The following is a 23,147-nucleotide window of genomic DNA, read 5'->3' as shown; positions in this document are numbered from 1 at the left end:
AGTTCGTTCGTGTTCGTTTATCTTATCGAGCTGAGCTCGAAATCAAGCTCGATAGTTTTATCGAGTCGAGTTCGAGCTTAAGGATATTATGCTCGTGAGCTCGCGAACATGTTCGTTTATAGGCTCGTGACTCAAAAAAAAATGAGGCTTAAACCGGGTCAAAAAACGAGCTCTAAAACGAGTCAAAAAAACGAGCTCTAAAACGAGCCTTAAAATGAGCAAAAAAAAATGAGCTCTAAAACGAATAAAAAACGAGCCCGACAACGAGCCTAAGCTCGCTTAACAAATTAGGCTCATTAACTTTGATAATTGAGCTAATAACGAGCCGCACTCAAACTGTTCGCGAGCTTGATTATTTTAAAACGAGCCGAGCTTGAGTCATGTGATAAAAGCTCGATTCGAGCTCGAACCGAGCTCGAACCCGAATATAACTTAAACGAGTCGAGCTCGAGCCTAATACTGTTCGACTTGATTCGGCTCGTTTACATCCCTAACTTTATACAATAAATTCTATGCTTCGAGATGGAAGTTTTGTGTTGTCAATTCTTGCAGCATTTATATTCAAATGTATTAACTTACGCACTGAGTGCATAAAACTTCAATGGAATATTTCATACAGAGCAACAATGACATTAATTTCAAATTTATTAAGCTACTTATGAAAAAAACTTTTTTTACTAGTTGACTTCTATATTATTTATGATAAAGTTATAAATTAAAAAATCTACTAATATTTTATATAAAAAAATTACAGCAGGAACAATGTTAATTTTCTATACTTTTAAATAATACATATCAACTAATCTTCATTCAGCAATAGTCGATTACCAAATCCAACAGCTGAAAAGAAGGTATGGAAGAAATCTTAACACTTTAATAAGCTATTTATAACCATCACTAAACCTGATATTTTCATGATAATAATCATGGGCTCAACACCAAGTAGCAACTACATAAGCACCAGCAAAATTTACAACTTTTTTATGTCCTACAATTTATTATACGATATATAAAAAATAACGTAAGTTCTAGTGATAAAAGAACACCAAAATACTACCGAAATTAGCTACGGTAGCCCATTGCCACCACTGGAATCCTCACTCTGTGCCCTTTGTCTCCTTTCATCACTATCTCACCGAAGCTGTACTCACCAGTCACTGACCTGACTGTGAGAGTCGCAGTGAAATCCCGGGAGGCACCTGAGAGCACCGTCATGGCTGGCGGGTTGACTTCGAGGGCAATCTCCGGTGCCATTTTTGCAGTCATGACGTAAGTCTCAGTGTCTGCGATGTTTGTCACTCTTCTTTTCACTGTTTGAGTTCCTTCGAGGTGCGAGATGGTGATCGATGGAGTGTTTAGGTCGGCCGGATGACTGCGGGTGCTGTTGCATTGGGAATTGGTGATGTTTGAGATTTCTCGTGGATCTGCACCTGGAACTGAGCACAAGAACTTGATGTAGTCTTCGTAAGCTGCAGACATGAATAGCTCAGAATTAGGAGGATCAGTAACATTCACGGGACCTAATTGTAAATGGCAAGTATCGTAGATTCAAATCTCGTATTGTCTTGTTCAAATTGAGCGACACCTTTACATGCACGGGCTAAGGAGATGGAATACTACCAGGGAAACTGATGAAAGCTTCCAACCATGATCTGAATGGTGTTTTGGATGATGATGACTTCAACAAGCTTCTAGGTATGCATTCTGCAGCACTAGCACATCTAGCTCCGGTTGGGGACCAGAACCCAAGCTCTAAAAAAATGCCTTATCTATTTTGGTTTCTATTAAATACCGTCAACTATTTAAGAGCCTATAGGTAGGTTAGATGGCCCATCTCAGTTACAGAATATCAACAGAGGGTTTTAATCACACAGAAACCGACCCATGTAGCTGATACGGCATTAGGTAGCTAAGACAGGCCTAGTTTACATCGATAAAGTGTGAAATAATTTCAGTTTAGATGGATTCAGTTTCATTCACTATGTAAGAGCCGATAGTTCTATCTTTTAGAACTTTAGAAGGACGGCCTTGGTTACATAAGATTAGCAGATGGTTTCAAGCATCTCAGGTGGCTAAATCAGACTGCCTCTAAATAATTTGTATGTATCTAAGACTCAAAAAGACGCTATGATATAGTTAAAAGATCAACTTACTTGAGTCTAGGACAAGTCCAGGATCCAGTGCAGCTTTGGGATCAACAGCACCACTTCCATAATCAAATGGTGTAGCCTGCACAAAAGTCATAATGCCTGAGCTGGAATATTGCTGAGCTAATATTGGTCTGCCGCCTCGATCCAGAGTTGAAGCGGTGGTCATCAAGGCGGACTTGATTGCACTTGGGCTCCAATGTGGATTGTTTTGCTTTATGAGGGCTGCGATTCCAGCAATATGGGGAGCCGCCATACTTGTGCCAGAAATCATAGCAAAGCCTTCTCCTGCACATTTTGAGTAGAATTAGGGAATCCACGACTTTGAAACAATAATTATTATTCTGAAGGAATCAATAACATGCAGACCACACCTTACCGCTAGTTTCATAAAAATTTGCCCTTTCACATAAAAAATATTTCTAACTCCACATAAATTTCCATTTTAACAGCAACGAAACACTGGTTTATAAGATAAAGAAAACTGTAGTTGAAGTTGGATACTTGCCTAAATAATTAGCCTCGTCTGTCCCATTTGGTGCCCAAGCAGCCCAAATGAGATTGCCAGGAGCTAGTAGATCGGGTTTAAGGACATCGGCATCTTGAAAGCTGAAATCTTTAACATCTGGCCCTCTTGACGAGAACAATGCCACCTGAGGGGCTGATTTATGGAGTATGGGTGACAAACCATTGGCAATGCTGGCAGTTGCCTGGAAACTACTAGGCCGACCAGCCCAATCTCTTCTTGTTGAAGCATTGTAGTAATCAATAAGTTCCTAAGATTATGCAAATTGTGTCAGAAAGTATTGGCAAACACCATCATGAAATGGCCCTTTTAGCGTGTGAACACCATCAAATTTCAATTTTGAATTTGCATTGAAAAGATCTTTAACTAATGTACTGATATTGAAGTATACCGTGGGATTCAGTAATTATATAAATAACATCAAAGCCTTCCAAAGAATGGAGTCAGAACTAAAATGTAAGTACCAACATCAACAAGAAAATACAACGTGCATTTTAAAATCATGTGGATCGTTTTTGCAGGATCAGAACTCTTGAAACATTTAATTTCAACTTTCAAGAATAAAATAAATTTAATACCTGTGTTTTTCTGACATCTGAGATGAGGATCCCTGGAGTATCAACAGGTACAGGATCAAATTTGGTACCTGGATAAGAGTTCTCAGCGGCTACAATAAAGCCTGCCGCCCCAAGACTTTTTGCTGTTTCAGACACTTTTTTGATGGATGCAGTTCCAGAAACAAAATTGAAAGAATATCCACACAGAAGAATATTTCCCTGCACCTTGTTCCTGTTCAACAGCTCAGGCCTTTGGCAGTCTGATGGATTGTATTTCATCAAAGATGAATCCAGCATCACATCATTTGCACAAACTATATCAAATGACGTGTTCCCATGGGTGGCGGCTGTAATTTGAGAGAAAAATATACGACCCACATAATGAAGAAAAATACCTTAACTACATAAGCAGCAAAGTAGGAATAGAAACATTTATCACAAACTACAAAGTGGAAGGATTAACATGATGTTCAAAATTCCAATGGCCAAGCAACCAATTATTGTCAGCATCATGTCTTCTGCATCGACAAACAGTTATGAAAATTAAATAGCACACTGAATAAGTTGTTCACGTCTCGCATACGATATTCTAGAACCAGTATTTTTAAAAACTTTGCAGATCGTATTAAAATCAAATCTCATTCTTATTGCCTTACATGATTACATAGTGCGAAACAATGTCTAGAGACTATCCTCTGAACTATTTAGGCAAATTACAAAATAAAGTGATAACGGGCAATCCCAAATCCAGATAAAAGAGGTTGGGGATTGTGTTAAGCCTCCACAGCCAGTATTAAAATTCTATAAACCTAAGAACATCAATCTAAATCCTATCTGAGCTAAATGAGAGATACTATTTGTGTAGTCAGTTCCAAATAGCTAGGACAAACTCAGCCTGATTTAGCACATGCTCCACTCATAAATGATTAAGCAAAAAACATGCATGAGATAAAAATCAATAGCTTATACTCACGTGATAATCCAAGCCCTGTTAAGGTTTTTCCATTACCCAGGGTTAAAAAGTTCTTATATCTACGATCATCGATAGCTGCAGCTACTGTAGTAATCCATGGACTGAATGACACTAACGTTTTTGGAAACGGGCCACCATTTCCAGCAGCCTGAGCAACAAACACTCCAGCTTTTACTGCAGAAAGAAGTGCAGCATCGAAAGGATTCAAAAATGTGGATCTCGTTGTTGTTGGGGGGCTGTTTGGCCCTACTGAAAGATTAAGAATATCGACACCATCAAGAACAGCCTGTTTGAAACACTTTGCTTTGTCAATTTTACACATTTCAAAGAACTTAAAGTATGTTCAAGAATCGAAGTGCAAAAATTAAAAATTAAAACATGTAGATAAGATTAAATGACTTATTAAAATTAAAACATCCGAATTTATCTGGAACATGCAAGAACAAGAAATGTGCAACTTCATGTAATTAAATTAACTACGAGTGGCTAATGCCTTGGCGGAGAGAACGATGCCAGCTCTACGATCAAGTAATTAATTACCTTCGTGGCTAAAGAAGGTTTGAAACCACACATCATCTAGGATTAAATATGCCTTAATGCTCTCAAGGGCATATATGTGAAGTACAACAATGATAATAAAGAAGATAAGGATAAAAGAAGTGGATAAACATGAAATAATAGTATCAGGACCACAAATTTAATATCTATGAATCTGTTAATAGTTGAGGCCTTTACCCATCATATTCTCCAAACCAAAGCCTATAAATATCAACTCAGAGAAATAGTGTCCCTCAAGAAAATTCTCCAAAAAATAGTATTCTCATCAGTACCATCATATTCTTAAATCATACAACAGGTTCAATTGATAAAGAATTTCACTGTTTTCTTGTATACCTGCTCAATAGCAGCAACGACATCAGAGACATATCCCCCAAAAAGCCTATAAAGAACCTTGTACACAGCAATCCTGACAAAAGACGCCAATATTGTCTTCAATGGTGAAACCAGAACTTAAGATGATTTGCACTGAAGGTTCAAAAGCTTACCTAGCACGTGGTGCCATGCCACTAGCCCTTCCAAATTCATATCCATGCATTCTGACAGGGATTCCATTGTTTCCAGCAGCAATAGCAGCAGTATGACTAGTGACAAAAAGGATGGGTAGATCAGAATTTACCAGATATGGAAACAGAAGTTTACAGAAACATCAAATGCTAAGAACAATTGAAAACAAAGAAAGTTTGATTGCATAGGATAAATTATCTATTGTGTTATACTTTTTTGCATGCAATATCATTGTTGTTTGATACATTTGTGAAGCAAGGGCACTCCATTCTCATATTCCTGGAGAGAAGAGTGCTGAGGACCTTTAAGTACAATGTGAAAGGAGAATCTCCTTCCAAATGGCTAGTCATTTAGAATTGGGTTGAATTCAGACCCTTTCACCTTGGCAGTGAAGTGTGTTAGGTTCCCTTTGACCCCAACAAGTTGCAATGAGAGAGTGTTCATATTCAATAACCCTACATCCTCAGTTTGTATTTATCCTAGGCCATTTATTTCACTCGAAATGGATATTCATTTTGAGAAGATATGGCCTCTGACTATTTTCACTTTTTGTAAGAGTTGGGCTGCACCTGTAGATGGAAGGGAGGAGGCATGCAAGAAGCGAGAGTGTTCCTAATAATCACACATGAGAAATTGCAAGGTTATTTGAGTGCTTATGTGAATGATGAAAAATCACCTAATGGCATTCATTTCACTTACAAGCACATTAGAGTTGTTCTAGTTGACATTCAACTAAGTATCAACTAGAAAAATGTTATTCAAAACAAACTTATAAGGCTGATCTTCCCATAGGCAAAATTATCGTAATTTGTTTAAGAGCAATGAGAAAGGACATGTATAATTAATTCTTGCATGATTGTGTTTTTTTCAATTATTCAAGCCAAAAAAAAAAAATCCTCACCTTAAACAGAACAAGCAAGTATACTTTGATGTTGTAAGCCCATCTATTAAGGGTTAGCTGAAGCTGATTCCAAAGGTTCTGGCATAAGCCACACACCCAATCCTAGAAAACAAAGGCAATAACTCCTCTCCACCCTAAGCAGCATCAGAACTAGATAACTGTTTGTATCCTCATTGACATTAAATTCTTGATTTGATTAACCAAAACAATGATCACTAAAGGCTCAACATCCCCATATTGTAATTCATAAATAACTAAATGAGGACTTTAGGAAAGCAGTGCATGGAAATACTACAATGACCTTATTCAATTTAATACAAGAATACTTCTTAATCTCAATGTATCATCAGTTACCAACCAAAATGCTACAACAACCTGTTAAATTGTAAAGTGAATGAAAATGTTTCATTCAAGGCTGGCAATAACAGAGAAATCATTACTTGATTAAAATATTTATCAGGGGAATTTTCAAATTAGGATTTCAGGAAATATCTTTCTTCAGGAAGATCCTGTGATATCCCTCAGTAAAAGGGTGGTAGTGCAATCAACATTTCTATATACTACATCATAAAACACATCAAGGACTTTGGTAATCAAGGCACAATTATGTGTGGTTTACCTTCCATGACCATCACCATCCAATGGTGACGGGAAATCAATTGATGGATTAAATGCACCAGCAGCAATGGCAGCTTTTGCAAAATGTTGTGCTCCAATTATCTTTCCATTGCAAAAGTTCCTCTGTGTTTCTGGATCAACTTCACATTTCCCTCTATAACGAGGAAGAGGCCCATATGGTTCACTATTGTGTGTGGAAAAGCTAGGATGCTGGGGGTAAATTCCTGAATCCACCAATCCAATGACAATATCTTCTCCTGCTTTATCAAAACCTCCACCTGTTGGCCATACCCCGGTTGGTAATCCCAGAAATTGTGGAGTGTGAGTGGTCAATTTCTTTATCTTCATGTCTTTTTCCACATATTTCACTCCAGAAGCACCACGGAGAACTTCAGCCTAGTCAAGTAATTGATCATATAATCTAAACACATGGTTGTGAAATAAAATAAATCTTAGTTTAACAGTTTGACATTACATATGCTTAAGCACAATTCAACGACACTTACCTGTTCAGAAGAAATGTCAACTGCAAATCCATTGATTAGATGACTATAGCTGTATAGCTTCTCATAGGTCCCAACTTCAAAAACCGATTCAAGAAGAGAATTGTGCTTGTTTATGAGGTGAAGAGCATATGATGTAACAGATTCACTGTTTGTATGAAGACAGAAAATTATCTGCTAGATACTTTAGTTATATGGAGAGTTAAGTCATGAAATTCAAAACTTTAACAGATGAAATAGCGTGCGTGCACACACACACATGAACACACATATTTGTTCAAAATGACCATGTTAGTCAATGGCACACAAAGGCAAGAGACAGACATTTCAAATTACCTACAAAGACAAGTAGTTCTAAATGAAATTATATGCTGGAAATTTGAAACGCTTGATAAATTGAGAAGGAAACCAGGGTTCGCACAGTTTCTCAGAAACTAACCATCACTCAGAAACTGGAAGGTGGAGGCACAGCATTAGCACAAGTAAGAAAGCTAGTATTACCTGGTGATGTCCATCTCCTGAGATATATCAATTGCTGTAGCAGAAAAACCATCTACACCTCCGTTGTAACTCACTACAGGTTCCCCTTCTACATGGACAATATATACTTCCCCACTTGCAATAGTTAGAAATGATAAAAGAGATAAAACTGTGATCGCAAGTTCCAGCTCCATCTTCATTAATTTATTAACCGGAACTATAAAATTAAAGCTTAATTTTTGAATGCTCCAACTGAAACATGAAATCACACAAAAATAAGAAGCATCAGCATGCAGTTTCAGAAAATTTAAGAAAATAGTATTGCAATTTGAAGTTTTCTAGGTTATTCAGGGATAAAGCAAAGTTTCGCTTTAAAATTTATACGGCATCTACAAATAAATAATAGTCAATATATATGTTCATTTATGTGCTGATTGGCATGAGCTCTTTCTACATTAAGGATAGATCATAGAAATATAGATCAGGATACTTAAGTGGAGAAATATGAGACGAACACAATTTGATTTTAGCTAACTTTTGTGCATGCCTCCTCCACCAAAGGACATGCCAGGAAACATATCGAAGGATCCACTAAACAAAAAATAGATCAAAATTCAAAACAGGAATGACCAAGGACAGAATTACCAGCCCTTGCAATTATGCAAATGAAAAAGATGTTCTTACTATTGCCGACCAATGATGGACTCAGTCCAAGCTTTAAATAAATGATTCACAAAACTATAGCTACTCTGATCAGAAACCATCATGATACAACCATTGAAGCAGAGAATGAAAACGGAAAAGGTGTTCTTACTGTTCCAAACTAATAATGAATGTCCAGGATTAAACAAATGTTTCATAAAACTATAGGATATAGCCACTTTAATCATAATCCATCATGATACAACCATCGGATCACAAAATAAAAAGTATTCAGACTAATGATGGACGTCAAAGATTAAACAAATGGTTCATGGAACTACAGCTACTCTGCAATAATCATGATACAATCATTGATCACACCACATCTAACTTAGCCTAATTCGCTAAAAGCTTCAACCGGGCTATTTTGCTATGAACTTCACGTAGACATCGTCGCTCTTACACATACTTGACGAAACGGAGCCCGTAAGGCGTGCAAAGATCAAAAGGCGAGATTTTGTCTCCAGTTCGCCACTAACTAGAAGCAGCGACAGGCATCAATACTCGCTATGCACAAAAGAACAAACCGAAGACTCAAAAGAACCAACCGGCCGTAAACAAATGAAGCACACTTTATAGAAGTAGAACAATGTAAGAACTATCTATAGATAAATCGCGTCTATATCTTCTCCTCGAGCACGACCACTAACCACCTGGAGCTCTCAAACTTACCGAGAGGCCCCTGATCTCCAGAAAACTTCGGATCCGAGCTACGCTTCGGCACCCCGTGGAACTGCGGCCCAACTACTGGCTCCGCCGCTGCATCCGGGGAGATCCAAAGCGAAGAAGAAGACGACGAATAAGAAGAAGAGCACAGGAACGGGATTAGGGTTTCACATTTGTCGCAGAGCAGAGGGAGCGCGCTTCGATGGCGGACATGGACGGCGAACTGTCTGCTATTCACGATTCTGCCACTGAGCACGAGTCGCTGCTTTTAAAATTACCGGAACAAGGATGGCATCAATGCCGTGCGATAGGATTGCCCGCGGAGCAGGATAATTTGAAAAACAAGAAACCGGTGAAACCGGGTCCCGCAATATTATGATGAGATGGACTTTTATTATTCGTAGAGTAGGATAACTTAATTACACTCAGAGAGTAAGATGCTTCGATCATTAATCGCCAATTATGAAGCGCACATATTCGTAACTACTTCGAATCGTACCTGGCTCAATATTGGATAACATGTATGGCCGACAAAGTATAGTCCAATTACGCGAGTAGTACAGCCACGAGGAGAAACTAATGGGGGAGAGGAGAAAGGGTAGGCATTGTTGTCTCCTGTCGCGGTGTCGGTTGCGTGGACGTGGAGATGTCGGGCAGTAATTGAGAGATGATTGCTGGGTGGGTGAAGGGAAGAGGAAGAAATAACGTGGTCATGAATGAAAGTATAATGCCCCCATGAACTAATAATAATTCTATTTTAAAATAACAATAATAATAATAGTAATAATAGTAAAAAAAAAGTTTATGATGGAAAATTACATACTTAATAGTTAAAATTTTTACAAATAAATAGGAAATTAATTACTTTGTGATTTCTCTCCATGGCATTGAATTTAGATTGAATTTGAAATCACAAAATTGGGATTCCTAAATTGTCCTTATATGGCTGGATCTATTGGGCCTAATTGGGCCGAATGCCCTTTTAAAGATATTTAAGGGGTGAGATTGAGCAATTATATTAAGCAATTATGTTATTAAAAATATGTCCCTTTATTAATTAATTTTGGTGAAGTTTAAAATAAATTATTTTAATATTCTTTTTTTTTACACTAAAAATAATTCCAAGACTTATTAATAATTTCCACAAACATATCAGGATCTAAAGTTAAAAATTGACCTATGGTGTATTATTAGGAAGTTTTCTCATTAATCAATCAGTGATATAAAGTTTTATAGTTTTAGACTCACGTATTATTAAAAAAAGATTCATTAATCAATCAGTGATCTAAAGTTTGAAACTCAGTTGCGACATATTATTAGAAATTTTTCTCATTAATCAATTAGGGATCTAGAGTTCAAATCTTAGTAGCGACGTATTATTATGAATGTTTTCCATTAATCAATTAGAAATTAAAATTCTCTTTAGTCCAATATATTAAAATTGATATCACTGCAATCAGAGAAGTTTCTATAAATATTTTAGGTCGGTGATATTAGAAAACAATTCTTTTAATTTTTTTTAGCAAGATCAAGTATCATATTAAATTATTTTTTAATAAGAGAAGTTCGTTATTGTATAGATCTAACGGCATACCCTTACTCAATTTATAGACGACCTTTTGACTAAAATTAAATATAGTATTTGTTCATACTTATACGTTCATATATTATATTATACATGATCCGGAGGTAAATGAGGGCATGAGAAGTAAATAAAGAAGTGGTCAGGGGCATTTTGGTCATGGAGGATTGCTAGGGCTGAGGGGTTTTTTTTTGGGAAGCGTCGTTCACAGGAGAGGAGGAGGGGGGGCTCGCGTTTTTTGGACAGGGAGCTGGACCCGCCGCCAGCCAGGAGAAGCTTGGGTTTGCCCCTCTCACGCACTTCGTCGGCGACCGACGAAGTCGCCGGAGCTCTCCTCTTCCTCTCCTCCACCCCTTTCCTCCGGTCTCACGCCATCGACGCCGCCTAGGAGAGGGCGTTTTCACCGCTGCCAGGGAGAAATCGAGCACCGCCGTCGCGTACGGCGTCCAGCGCCGCCTCCTACTCCGGTGTCACCTCCTCCAGCAGCCGCCAGCGTCTCCATCCGCCACGGCCTCCTCCGGCGACTGCCACAGCCGCCGCCGGCAGCCACCGCTGCCTTCCCCCGCGGCCACAGCCGCCGCCGGCAGCCACCGCTGCCTTCCCCCGCGACCACAGCCGCCGCCAACAGCCGCAGCCTCCCCCTCTCGCATCTACTGCCGCTGTCTTTAGTGGATATCGTCACCTTCCAGATAGCCGCAGCTCGGTACTATTTGGGTTATTCCGGCCATCGCGCCGAGATCGGGTTCGGCCATCGAGCCGAGGTTGTTCCGGCCATTGAGTCGTTGGGTTTTACTCTGTGCATCTCTCTTATGATTACGAGCTATCTGTGTTATCCGGCCTGCGTGCCGCGTATCGGCCTGCGAGCCGTTGTGTCACAGCCTACATGCCGCATTCCGGATTCAGGCTGCATCGGATTCCGTGCCGCCACCATTAGATTTGACTTCTCAGCGGGTTCACACCCATCTACTTATCACGACCGCGACGACTTGATCAGCACCACGACCAGCTCACTCATCCATCCGAGGGCGCCCCCCTGGGCCAGGGTACGTTCTCGTACTCGGTATCTGTTTATTTTACTACTATTCTGTTATTATCTGGTTACTCATACATTTGTGGGATTCGCCTCGAGCACAGAGGTACCAGAGACCGGGGGAACCCGGTCGCTGGATACAGGTACAGTTGACCGGAGGAGGACTTCAGACGACTTGGTCAACGCAGCGAACAGATCATCGACCGGGTCATGGGGATGCGGTCAACCCTCCAGACACGTCATACCGGCAGGTTCGTCTTCTCAGCTTCCAGACAGGATCAAATTGGCGCCGTCTGTGGGAACGCGCCTGATCTGGAACGTGAAGATGGACGACGCCGGAGAGTTCTTCTATCCTCATGACCTAGGTCAGTCTTTCCGTTATCTGTTTTCGGTTAGTTATGTGATCTGTAGTAGTTCTTCGAGCCAAGACCCCCGAGTGGTTCGGCCGGGAGGTTGATATCCGAGCCACAGGCTCGAAGACGAAGGCCCCCGAGCCGTTCGGCCGGGAGGTTTATATCCGAGCCACAGGCTCGAAGACGAAGGCCCCCGAGCCGTTCGGCCGGGAGGTTTATATCCGAGCCACAGGCTCGAAGACGAAGGCCCCCGAGCCGTTCGGCCGGGAGGTTTATATCCGAGCCACGGGCTCGAAGCCGAAGGCCCCCGAGCCGTTCGGCCGGGAGGTTTATATCCGAGCCACAGGCTCGAAGATGAAGGCCCCCGTGCCGATCGGCCGGGAGGATTATATACGAGCCCGTAGCTTCTACGGGCTCGATGGCGAAGACCCCCGAGCCGTTCGGCCGGGAGGATTATATACGAGCCCGTAGCTGCTACGGGCTCGATGGCGAAGACCCCCGAGCCGTTCGGCCGGGAGGATTATATACGAGCTAGGGGCTCGATGCCGAAGACCCCCGAGCCGTTCGGCTGGGAGGTTTATATCCGAGCCACAGGCTCGAAGACCCCGTCTTGATCGGTAGGAGGATTATATCTGAGCCGTGACGGGCTCGATGGCGAACCCCGAGCCGTTCGGGGAGGATTATATCGAGCCGTGCGCTACGGGCTCGATGGCGAACCCCGAGCCGTTCGGTAGGAGGATTATATCTGAATGGCGAAGACCCCGAGCAGTAGGAAGGATTATATACGAGCCGGGGGCTCGATGGCCCAAGCCGAGCAGCCGGGAGGATTATATACGAGCCAGGGGCTCGATGGCGAAGACCCCCGAGCCGTTCGGCCGGGAGGATTATATACGAGCCCGTAGCTGCTATGGGCTCGATGGCGAAGACCCCCGAGCCGAGCAGCCGGGAGGATTATATACGAGCCAGGGGCTCGATGGCGAAGACTCTGAGCCAATCGGCCGGGAGGATTATATTCAAGCGATCATCACCGGTTTCGGACCAGTTCAGCGGACCAGCACATCATATGTCTATATCCCCCGTTCGGGGTTGAGCGGCCTTCACTGGTCACGGACCAGATTCATGATCATCTATCTCCCCCGTTCGAGGTCGAGCAGTCGTCGCGGCCAGGTATCTATTCTTCCGATCGACGTCATTCCGGTCGCACGCGCGGTATCGTCCGCCTGGCATTTATCCGATCGATCGACATCATTCCGGTCGCACGCGCGGTATCGTCCGCCCGGCATCTATCCGACCGATCGACGTCATTCCGGTCGCACGCGCGATATCGTCCGATCGACATCATTCCGGTCGCACGCGCGGTATCGTCCGCCTGGCATTTATCCGATCGATCGACATCATTCCGGTCGCACGCGCGGTATCGTCCGCCCGGCATCTATCCGACCGATCGACGTCATTCCGGTCGCACGCACGGTATCGTCCGCCCGGCATCTATCCGACCGATCGACGTCATTCCGGTCGCACGCGCGGCATAGTCCGCCCGACATCTATCCATCCGATCGGCATCAGTCCGATCGCTCGTTCAGCATTGCCCACTCATCGCTACTCGATTGCCAGAACAGCATTTTATGTTCGCTCGCTGACCATTCTCGGTGCGGCTCATTCAGTGCGTCGGGCCAGCATTTCATGATCGACTGATCGTCATTTTCTCTGTCGCCCGTTCGGCATTGTCCGCTCGCCATCTACTCACTCGATCGACATCTTTCCGATTGTCCGTTCGGCCACACGCTTGATCGTCTATCCACCCGATCGACATCACTTCGATCGTCCGGTCAGTATCTTCGCGGCTGCGCATTCAACATCAGTGCGATTATTGACCTGATCCGCTCAGTACCGTTACCATCTCCTACGACGCCACTATTATAGCGACCGCTCGAGCGACATTATATTATTGGTTCAGCGATTTAGCTTTGACATCGATAGCGGTTCAATTCTTTGCAATAGACTGTCCAGTCAGTTGGACTCACGCCTCCTTCGACTAGACTCGAGGGGGAGGCTTGTGATCCGGAGGTAAATGAGGGCATGAGAAGTAAATAAAGAAGTGGTCAGGGGCATTTTGGTCATGGAGGATTGCTAGGGCTGAGGGGTTTTTTTTTGGGAAGCGCCGTTCACAGGAGAGGAGGAGGGGGGGCTCGCGTTTTTTGTACAGGGAGCTGGACCCGCCGCCAGCCAGGGAGAAGCTTGGGTTTGCCCCTCTCACACACTTCGTCGGCGACCGACGAAGTCGCCGGAGCTCTCCTCTTCCTCTCCTCCACCCCTTTCCTCCGGTCTCACGCCATCGACGACGCCTAGGAGAGGGCGTTTTCACCGCTGCCAGGGAGAAATCGAGCACCGCCGTCGCGTACGGCGTCCAGCGCCGCCTCCTACTCCGGTGTCACCTCCTCCAGCAGCCGCCAGCGTCTCCATCCGCCACGGCCTCCGGCGACTGCCACAGCCGCCGCCGGTGTCACCTCCGCCGGCAGCCACCGCTGCCTTCCCCCGCGGCCACAGCCGCCGCCGGCAGCCACCGCTGCCTTCCCCCGCGGCCACAGCCGCCGCCGGCAGCCACCGCTGCCTTTTCCCGCGGCCATAGCCGCCGCCAATAGCCGCAGCCTCCCCCTCTCGCATCTACTGCTGTTGTCTTTAGTGGATATCGTCACCTTCCAGATAGCCACAGCTTGGTACTATTTGGGTTATTCCGGCCATCGCGCCGAGATCGGGTTCGGCCATCGAGCCGAGGTTGTTCCGGCCATTGAGTCGTTGGGTTTTACTCTGTGCATCTCTCTTATGATTACGAGCTATCTGTGTTATCCGGCCTGCGTGCCGCGTATCGGCCTGCGAGCCGTTGTGTCACAGCCTACATGCCGCATTCCGGATCCAGGCTGCATCGGATTCCGTGCCGCCACCATTAGATTTGACTTCTCAGCGGGTTCACACCCATCTACTTGTCACGACCGCGACGACTTGATCAGCACCACGACCAGCTCACTCATCCATCCGAGGGCGCCCCCTTGTTTATTTTACTACTATTCTGTTATTATCTGGTTACTCATACATTTGTGGGATTCGCCTCGAGCACCGAGGTACCAGAGACCGGGGGAACCCGGTCGCTGGAAACAGGTACAGTTGACCGGAGGAGGACTTCAGACGACTTGGTCAACGCAGCGGACAGATCATCGACTGGGTCATGGGGATGCGGTCAACCCTTCAGACACGTCATACCGGCAGATTCGTCTTCTCAGCTTCCAGACAGGATCAATACACATAATTATATTATAACTAGGGGTATATCTTTGATGGGATAGTTATCTCACCTCAATTTTATTAAAGTCTTGCCCCACTAGGGATAAGCAACCCTTGATTCCTAGTACGAAATATGTGCTTGAAAAATTACGACTAATGATGTCGAAAGTAACCCCTAAGAAACCCTTTGCTTTGTCTTTGGAAGTATCTTGAAGGTCTAACTTTTTGCTTGTCCAAGACGTTGCTCAAATTAAATTTTATATATAAGTTTTTTAATCTCCAAATTCATGACATTTTATCTTTTGTCTTATTTTTATTTATATTTTTTTAGATTGTATTATTATTATTATTATTATTATTATTATTAGCTACCACATAAAAAGTCAAAAAAAAGTTATGAAAGTTCTCATAAATATGTTTGATTTTTTTAATTAAGTTTCATAATTTTTTTTTTCTAAAAAACGAAATAATTGTGCTTCTCAAACGTATCAACAACCGGGTCGACGTTGCACTCCTTTATTTTGACCTTGATCCAGTCATTTCATAATTATGAGACTAAATATAAATTAACCGCTACCATGCAATGCCACGTGTCCGAAATAATAAATGAGAAAATTGCTATTGACTCGTCATTTTCCTTAAAGAAAAAAAAAGAGTCGCACTTCATAATTTACGGTCATTTTTATAATGCCTCCGAAAAATCTGTTAATGTTTAAAATGTACTAAGGATTATTTACTTTATTGTTAAAATAATTCTACATACAAAAATGTATCAAGAGGTATTTACTTTATTTTAAAATAATTTTATATTCGTTAAGAGATAGAAATTTACACGGATAAAATGAGTATTTTTAATTTTTAGTACTAGCATTTTTTTGAAGAAAAAACGAATATAATTTGTTATGTGTATTTAAATAAAAGACATTTTAATAAAAGCTTATCAGGCAAAAAAAAATCTAAGAGACATAGTGATAATTACTTTCCACTTTCTTTTGCACGGATTTAGGGTTCTGATTACTTCGATGGAAGAAGAATAAAAAAGAAAATAAAAATCAGGAAAAAGAGATTTTATTTTTAAAATCTTATTACTATTAATACATTTTTATCCGATTTAAAATTTCTTTCGTCACGCTTTATTTTTTTAAAAAATGAATTTCTAATCATTAATTTATTAAAATTTAAAAATTTCCCTCCTACCTTTACCTTAATAAATTGCGGCTAGATATTAAATTTCAGATCTTTATAATAAAGAGATCGATTTATATTATTTTGGGGTAAAAGAAGAAACACTAAGCGTGGTGTTGGAGATCGGAGAGGGAAAAGCACCTCGGCGATCGAAATGGCGGCTTTCCGACGAGGCCGCCGCGGCTGCCAAGGTGAGGAAACGGCCCCAAGGCGCCCCCTTCCTGGCGGTGGTGCCGCTTCTCGTCTTCCTCCCCCTCCTCGTCGCCCTCCTCCACGGCGCGCGCAGGCGACAGGAGCGGTGGCAATGGCGGGCGGAGGAACGAAATGTAGGAGGCCCGCCGCGTCTTGCTCATCAGCAGCAGACGCCTGCGTTTGTTGAATGGGTTCTCCGGCTTGGCCACGTCCCTGGAGCAGGCGCCGGCGATGTCGGCGAGGATGGCGAAGGACTTGGACTTCCCCGAGAAGAAATTGGACAGTCCTCGCCTGTGCCGATTTAGGGCAAGAAGCAGTTAGATCCATCGATTTGGGGAAGAACGATTAACGATCAACCAGATCCATCGAAGAAGACTCTTACTTGACGGGAATCGCGTCTTCCAGCGAATCCAAGGACATCAGACCCTCATCTTTTCGCTCGCTCTCCGCCTCTTCCTCCTCCTCGCCGTGCGCTAAACCAGAGAAGGAAGAGGAAGCGGAGCAGATAGAGGAACTCGCTTTCTCCTCCCCTGCCGCCATCCTAGTTAAAGAGAGCTTGCCCCTCTTCCGCACCACCACCGCCGACCCCTCTTCCTCTCCATGGAAGTAGCCCTGCAAGCTGCCCACGCGATCCTTTAAGTCGACGGTGGGAAGCACCAAAGGCGGCATCTTTGAAACTCCTTCCGCCGCCTATTCCTCTTCTCGCTGCTTCCTCCTCGTTTAATCCTCTCAAAGGCGCCTCTTTGATCGCAGATTCCGTGACCGGCAGCAAATCGGAGGCAGGGAGAGTCCTGAGCTGGAGGAACGGCGGAGATCCAACCCTCGGTAAGGATTGTTGGTCGGTCCCGATGGCGATCGGCGAGAGAGAAAGGGGAAGAAGAAAAGAAGACAGTTTATAGAGAAACACAAAAGGTCAAGGAAGGAGGTTAAGGAACTGAGCAGGCCAAACTCGGTTTTCCGGAAGCGTCCCCTTGCAGGTGAAACGGGATTCCACGGCAACGGATACCCAATTAAATGGATAATCATTAACCTATCCGAAATTGTCTACGTCGAATGCTGAGTTGATCAGAGAGCCAGACGTCTTACGATGAAATCAAAGATCAATTTTCGTCCAATATGGCAATACATACTCAACTAATTAATTAGAAAATGATAAATTTATTATAATAAAATAAAATATTATTTTCTAACAGACACATGCCTTTTTTTTTTACAAAAATCTCTTTCACTCTTTAATTAAAACTCATTAGGTGAATATAATCACTTTATTGTTATAATAAACATATCTGAAATTAAATAGATTTTTAAAATATCCTTTAAAATTATCAATCATTTTGCATATTTTACTCTTCCAAATTATGTTTTAAAGTGGAGGGATATTTTTTTCACTATATAATATGATGATAAACGGTGAGGATGATTCTCATGTAGCAAAAGTTTAAAATTCATGTTGAGTATTTTTGAATCTTTATTAAGTATTTTGGAATGCTGGTAAAATTCGAACCATTAATGATATTGGATGTCATGATATGATCTATATGTAAGGGCGTAGTCATTTGAGGATGAGAGGGTGTGACCGCCCCCCATGTTTAAAGATTGGCGAATCGCAACAATATTTGAGAAGAATATGAAATGGACAAGGAAAAATGAGGTGTACTTTGACATGAGAGGGATCGAGGAAAGCATAGCAGCTTGTCTCCATGGAGAGCAGGAGCTGGTGGTCATCGACGACACAACAGAAGGCGCAGATGACCTCAACAGATGTTTGCAAGCAGCGGAGGAAAAGAGAGACGACGACTCGATGGATTAGGAATCCAGAATCATGAACCTGCTTCCCGGTTATCCACGCCTGGATCCGACCCTCATCGGCCAGCGGCAGGTCCCAAGGACGTGCTGCTTGTGCGCCACCCAGAGCGACTTCCTGTGGTCGATCCAATGGTCGTGCTGCATCACCACCACATTTTGATCCCTCACCGCCTCTCCACTACAATGTTTGGGACCAACAAACCAACGTCAATGGGTTAAGGAACCCCACAAACTCCCACTCCATTGATTGGATTAAATTTTCATCTTATTTTTAAATTCTAAAAAATGAAATTTGTTCGACTAATTCAAATTACTCAACTCTTTTTTCCCTTTTGTTTTTTTTTAAACATGTCAACAAGAAATAAGTTATTTATTAATTGAAGGAGAATTGAAAAATTATCAGGTTATTTTAGTAGGTTGATATATAGTTGATAGTTATTTAGATCGAAATAGAAATCTCAAACGTAAGAATGTTAAATAAATATTATGAGGAAATGAGGTCACTGATGATTCTTTGATTTTGAATTATAGATAAAATTTGAGAATTGATGGATTGTTGTTTAAAATACAACCAAGACTAATCATGAAAATTTGATTTTAAATTAATTTTCAACTATTTAAATTCAAAATTTAAGCTTTTAGTTTGTGAAAGTCAACCTACACTAATGTTTTTAAATAATTTATATTTTTTAAAATATTTTTGAATTTTAGAATTGGATAATTTAATTTTGTATTGTATTACTTTTTAAAATTTATTAAATTCACCCCCTCTAATGATAAATCTTGGCTACGCCTGTCTTTGTGTACTTCTTGAATTTATCTTGTGGTCGATTTCTAGAATATAATTTTCCTTCCGAATTAATTACAAGTAAGATGGATTAATGAAAAAAAAATGAAGAAACATTTTTATAATAATAAAATCTTGAATGAAATTATAACTTATGAGTAGTTATTTATTGAGTGTTTGTTTTAATTTTCCAATCATTAGAGATTTATTTAATATATTAAATTATTATGATTATCTTTGCATATAAAATTTTCAAGTGTAACCATAAATTTATGATAATAATTTACCCTAAACAAACAACAAACATATTCCACCAAATCCACTAAACACTTAATATATGAAGCATATATAATAATATTTTCATAAAAGATAATAGCTCATAAGTATTTTAGGCCCAATAAATTAATCAAAATATTAAGTATAAATTAATCATAGTTGCTCATCTTAAGCTTATCTATCTCTCTCTCACCCTACAAATATATTAAATGACATTAAGTTGTAGTGAAGAAGAATGTTAATATCAATAAAAAGTTTTATATATATAAAGTGATGATAAAAGATGGAATAGACTCCTGAGTAATAAAAATTAAAATCTCACTCAGAATATATTATTACATTTGAGAGTCATCTACTGGGATCTATATTTACTTTTCTATTTATCTCGATAATTGGTAAAAAAATTTGTGGAGTCGAATTAATTACCATCAAAATTGGTTACCATCAGAATGAAATCTCTTACTTGTGGGACACAATAACTATAGATAATCAAAGTGCAAGATTTATTATAATTATAATTTTGTTTTCATTTGCATATGGAATGAGAGATCAAAATTAAAATTGTTAATGCTTCTTCCTATCTATCCAAGCATTCTCGTGGTTGTCTCTTTTCAATAAAATATTTATAAAGCATATAAACAACTGAAGTTATCTACTTTATGGCACTTTCACTGTCAAGACAAAATAAGAACAGAATCAAGAATTGTATGTAACGTTTGTTTCTTTGCTAAAGAAACCACTGAGCTTTAGTTTTTACCACCTTTGTTTCCTTCCCCAACATGATTTTTGATCAATGGAGAAACAGAAGCAATCAACAAACAAACAATCAATCAAAAATTGTACCATGATTTAATTCTTGAAGAGCCTTCTCTTTCTTTCATGTCAGCAATTCCTTTACACTAAGACAGCTTGGCTTGGAAACCAAGACATGAAGTGAGTTGTAGAGAATCTATGCCATCAGTCCATGGCAGCTTTTTGGTAGCTTTCCATGTGCCCATCCCTTCCAAAACAAGTCTTCCTTCCACAGGCTCTAAATCCTTCCATCTGCTCATCGCGAGACTGAAACAAACAGTTGCTGTCCTCTGTGTGGAGGACAGATTTATGATCTGGTAGGCTGAGACACTCCTTGTTAGCGATCTGCATTGTGTGCCGTCCTGTTCATGTCAGTCTGTCTGCAGGACTATTATCAGAAATGTTGATGTCATTCATTGAAGTGAGAATTGAAGGGCTGCTTCAGGATCCACCACATGAAAAGATCTGACAGGAAAGAATTGCAGCAGAGATTCAGTAACTTCATTCTGTTCTTTAGCTCCAAGCCGAAGTATGATTCACAAGACGGAGAGAATTTAGTCCCTGCAATTGTTAGATCTGCAGACAAAACTCAGAAGTGCTGTTTGATAACGTGTTCTGTGGGAGTTTTTTTTTTTATTTCCCAAGAAAATTCACAGTTTTGAGATAATTATGAGACTTTGTGCAATGTTTCGTCTTTGGAACGAGGAAAAAATCACGACTTTGAAAGAAGAACACGGCAACTTTGGGAATCTGATATAGTTGAAGATCACAGAGTGAAGAATTACTGAAAATGAGGCAATATGAAGAACATAATTTCTGCAACTTTTATGCAATTTTCATTTTTGGAACAAGGGAAAAAAATTCACGGCTTTAAACAAGACAAGGCGAAAAATTGGGAATCTGATCCAGATCCTGAAACAATGAAGCCATATGAAGAACAGATTCTCATATTTGTACACAGAAGCGTGGTATGGAGCACAATTTCTGTCAAACTTATACAAAGCGATGTGGGAATTACCGAACGAAGAAAAAAAATTGGAAAAATAAATCGATTTTGTACCACACATGAAAATTAGGGATTCGTATCGAGCAGAAAGGGGCTTTTCTCATCAGATCAAGCTATACGAATCCTCTTCTTCGGAGGGAGAGCGAGGAAGATGGAGGTCAGGTCTCGGGGCACTGCGCGGAAAACCTTAGAGTCGGTCGCCGGCGCCGGTGACGTCCTCCTCACCGGCTTCGGTTTCCTCGGGGCTGGCGGGCACACGGCGAGGGGCTTGAGATAGTGCTCCTCCGATTTGGGCGTGACACACCCTTCCTCGTCGCCGCTACCGTCGCCAGGGGAGGCCTGGCCTCCCACGACTGGGAGCTTTTCCCGGATCGGCGCCGCCGTCTTGATCGGAGGAAGGACCGGCAATTCGCCTGAGACGGCGACCTTAGATGCCATCGACGCCGAGAATTCTGCTGGGGGATCACGAATCGAAGGCGAATCGAGGCTTCGAACTCGGCGGTGGGGAATTGGATCGAACACCTCGTGGACCAAGGCGGAGGGAGAGCGAAGGCGCAGGCCTTAAATAGTCGGGACGAAGAGCGCCAGATGAAATAACACGCAGGGGCAAAATCGTCCATCAAGCAGCCAAAAACATTAAAAAGGAATTAATTCCCGCATTAAATTCCACGTGTTGTGATATTAATGACTCGATCGAAAGGCGTAGAGGAAGCGCAAAGGGCCGACCCTTGCAGTCGCACCAAACTACGAGAGTGCCACTCCCGGCAAAAGCTGCCCGGACCACGTGGCGGTCGTTGGCTCCATCGAGCTTCTTGCTTAAGATTAAACCAATCTAATTATTTTTTATTAATTAATGGATTAAATTAAAAAGGTGGTTGGGATGAATTATGATGAAGTCTCATGTTCATCATGTGGCAGCCATGTGATGATCATGAATTAAAGATCAATGCATGTGGTAGATGAATGATCAACAACAAGGATTAAGTGAGATGGTAGTTGGATCGACACTTTCCGTATATATTTTCTTTAAAAAAAGATTTATAAAAATGATAGAGATTAAAGAACTTAAGAGGGGGTATTTTTGATATTCTTTTAAACTTTAGGATAATTTAAAAGATGAAGCTAATTTTATATAATAATTATATATTGATAGATTATTTAAGTTAAAATGAAGCTAAGTGTTTACTAGAATTAGACCATAGTGAGCTTATATAATATTTATGAGTAATATTTATTTTTTTCTTTAATTTTTAATTAATTAATATAATCTTTTTGGGATCTGAAAACCATGCACAATGTATAAGATGGCATGCATGTTTCACTTCTTTGACATTTTTTTAGTGCTTCATGATAACGTAATTAACTTTTCTTGTTTGGTCTCATATTTTAAAAAAAAAATTGACTATTAGCAAACATGTGTAATACTATTCATTTTTCTATGCAAAAAAATAAATTATAAAATTATCTTTAAAGAATATTTTTTTTAACAATATTAATTAATATGTAATAAATAATGTTGAATGAGTTGGAGTGGATGGACAAAAAATGGAAAGGTCATATTACATGTGGCCCTAAGCAGAGGAACCAAAAAGCTAAGCTAAAAGGATTGTAGGGATAATCATAAAAATAGAAATGTGATAAAATAAAGAACTATATAAAGATAGTTTAGGCAGCTAGACTCTTTAGGGACTCGAAATGTTGATAGTGATAGATTATGGACG

General features: G+C 41.2%; 3 protein-coding genes across 3 annotated transcripts; all 3 read right to left on the bottom strand.

Moving 5' to 3' along the window:
- Positions 1-882: 882 nt before the first annotated feature.
- Positions 883-9,388, bottom strand: LOC121997588 (subtilisin-like protease SBT2.5). The gene is made up of 11 exons (XM_042552083.1): positions 9,145-9,388; positions 7,792-8,022; positions 7,294-7,438; positions 6,789-7,183; positions 5,250-5,345; positions 5,098-5,170; positions 4,204-4,489; positions 3,252-3,577; positions 2,656-2,923; positions 2,154-2,435; positions 883-1,469 (listed from the first exon to the last, which is right to left on the bottom strand). Exons 2-11 carry the CDS (start codon positions 7,968-7,970, stop codon positions 1,063-1,065), a joined length of 2,457 nt encoding a protein of 818 aa, XP_042408017.1. The 5' UTR covers positions 7,971-8,022; positions 9,145-9,388; the 3' UTR covers positions 883-1,062.
- Positions 9,389-16,640: 7,252 nt separating this feature from the next.
- Positions 16,641-17,725, bottom strand: LOC121994334. Its single transcript, XM_042548403.1, has 2 exons — positions 17,142-17,725; positions 16,641-17,050 (listed from the first exon to the last, which is right to left on the bottom strand). Exons 1-2 carry the CDS (start codon positions 17,426-17,428, stop codon positions 16,672-16,674), a joined length of 666 nt encoding a protein of 221 aa, XP_042404337.1. The 5' UTR covers positions 17,429-17,725; the 3' UTR covers positions 16,641-16,671.
- Positions 17,726-21,221: 3,496 nt separating this feature from the next.
- LOC121997587 (cyclin-dependent protein kinase inhibitor SMR4-like) lies at positions 21,222-21,989 on the bottom strand. Its single transcript, XM_042552082.1, has one exon. It carries the CDS (start codon positions 21,862-21,864, stop codon positions 21,535-21,537), a length of 330 nt encoding a protein of 109 aa, XP_042408016.1. The 5' UTR covers positions 21,865-21,989; the 3' UTR covers positions 21,222-21,534.
- Positions 21,990-23,147: the final 1,158 nt, after the last annotated feature.

Source organism: Zingiber officinale, chromosome 6A, assembly GCF_018446385.1.
Source record: "Zingiber officinale cultivar Zhangliang chromosome 6A, Zo_v1.1, whole genome shotgun sequence".
In the NCBI taxonomy this organism is placed as follows: Eukaryota; Viridiplantae; Streptophyta; class Magnoliopsida; order Zingiberales; family Zingiberaceae; genus Zingiber; species Zingiber officinale.
This window is presented reverse-complemented; position numbering and strand designations above follow the sequence as displayed.

Excerpts from the sequence above, each read along its gene's own strand:
- LOC121997588 (XM_042552083.1), bottom strand. The coding sequence starts at position 7,970 with ATGAAGATGGAGCTGGAACTTGCGATCACAGTTTTATCTCTTTTATCA. Across the intron at positions 5,346-6,788 it reads GATGGTGATGGTCATGGAAG|TCATACTGCTGCTATTGCTG; the intron begins GTAAACCACACA and ends TTTTGTCACTAG. Across the intron at positions 1,470-2,153 it reads TGGACTTGTCCTAGACTCAA|CTTACGAAGACTACATCAAG; the intron begins GTAAGTTGATCT and ends TCATGTCTGCAG.
- LOC121994334 (XM_042548403.1), bottom strand. The coding sequence starts at position 17,428 with ATGCCGCCTTTGGTGCTTCCCACCGTCGACTTAAAGGATCGCGTGGGC. Across the intron at positions 17,051-17,141 it reads GAAGACGCGATTCCCGTCAA|GCGAGGACTGTCCAATTTCT; the intron begins GTAAGAGTCTTC and ends AAATCGGCACAG.
- LOC121997587 (XM_042552082.1), bottom strand. The coding sequence starts at position 21,864 with ATGGCATCTAAGGTCGCCGTCTCAGGCGAATTGCCGGTCCTTCCTCCG.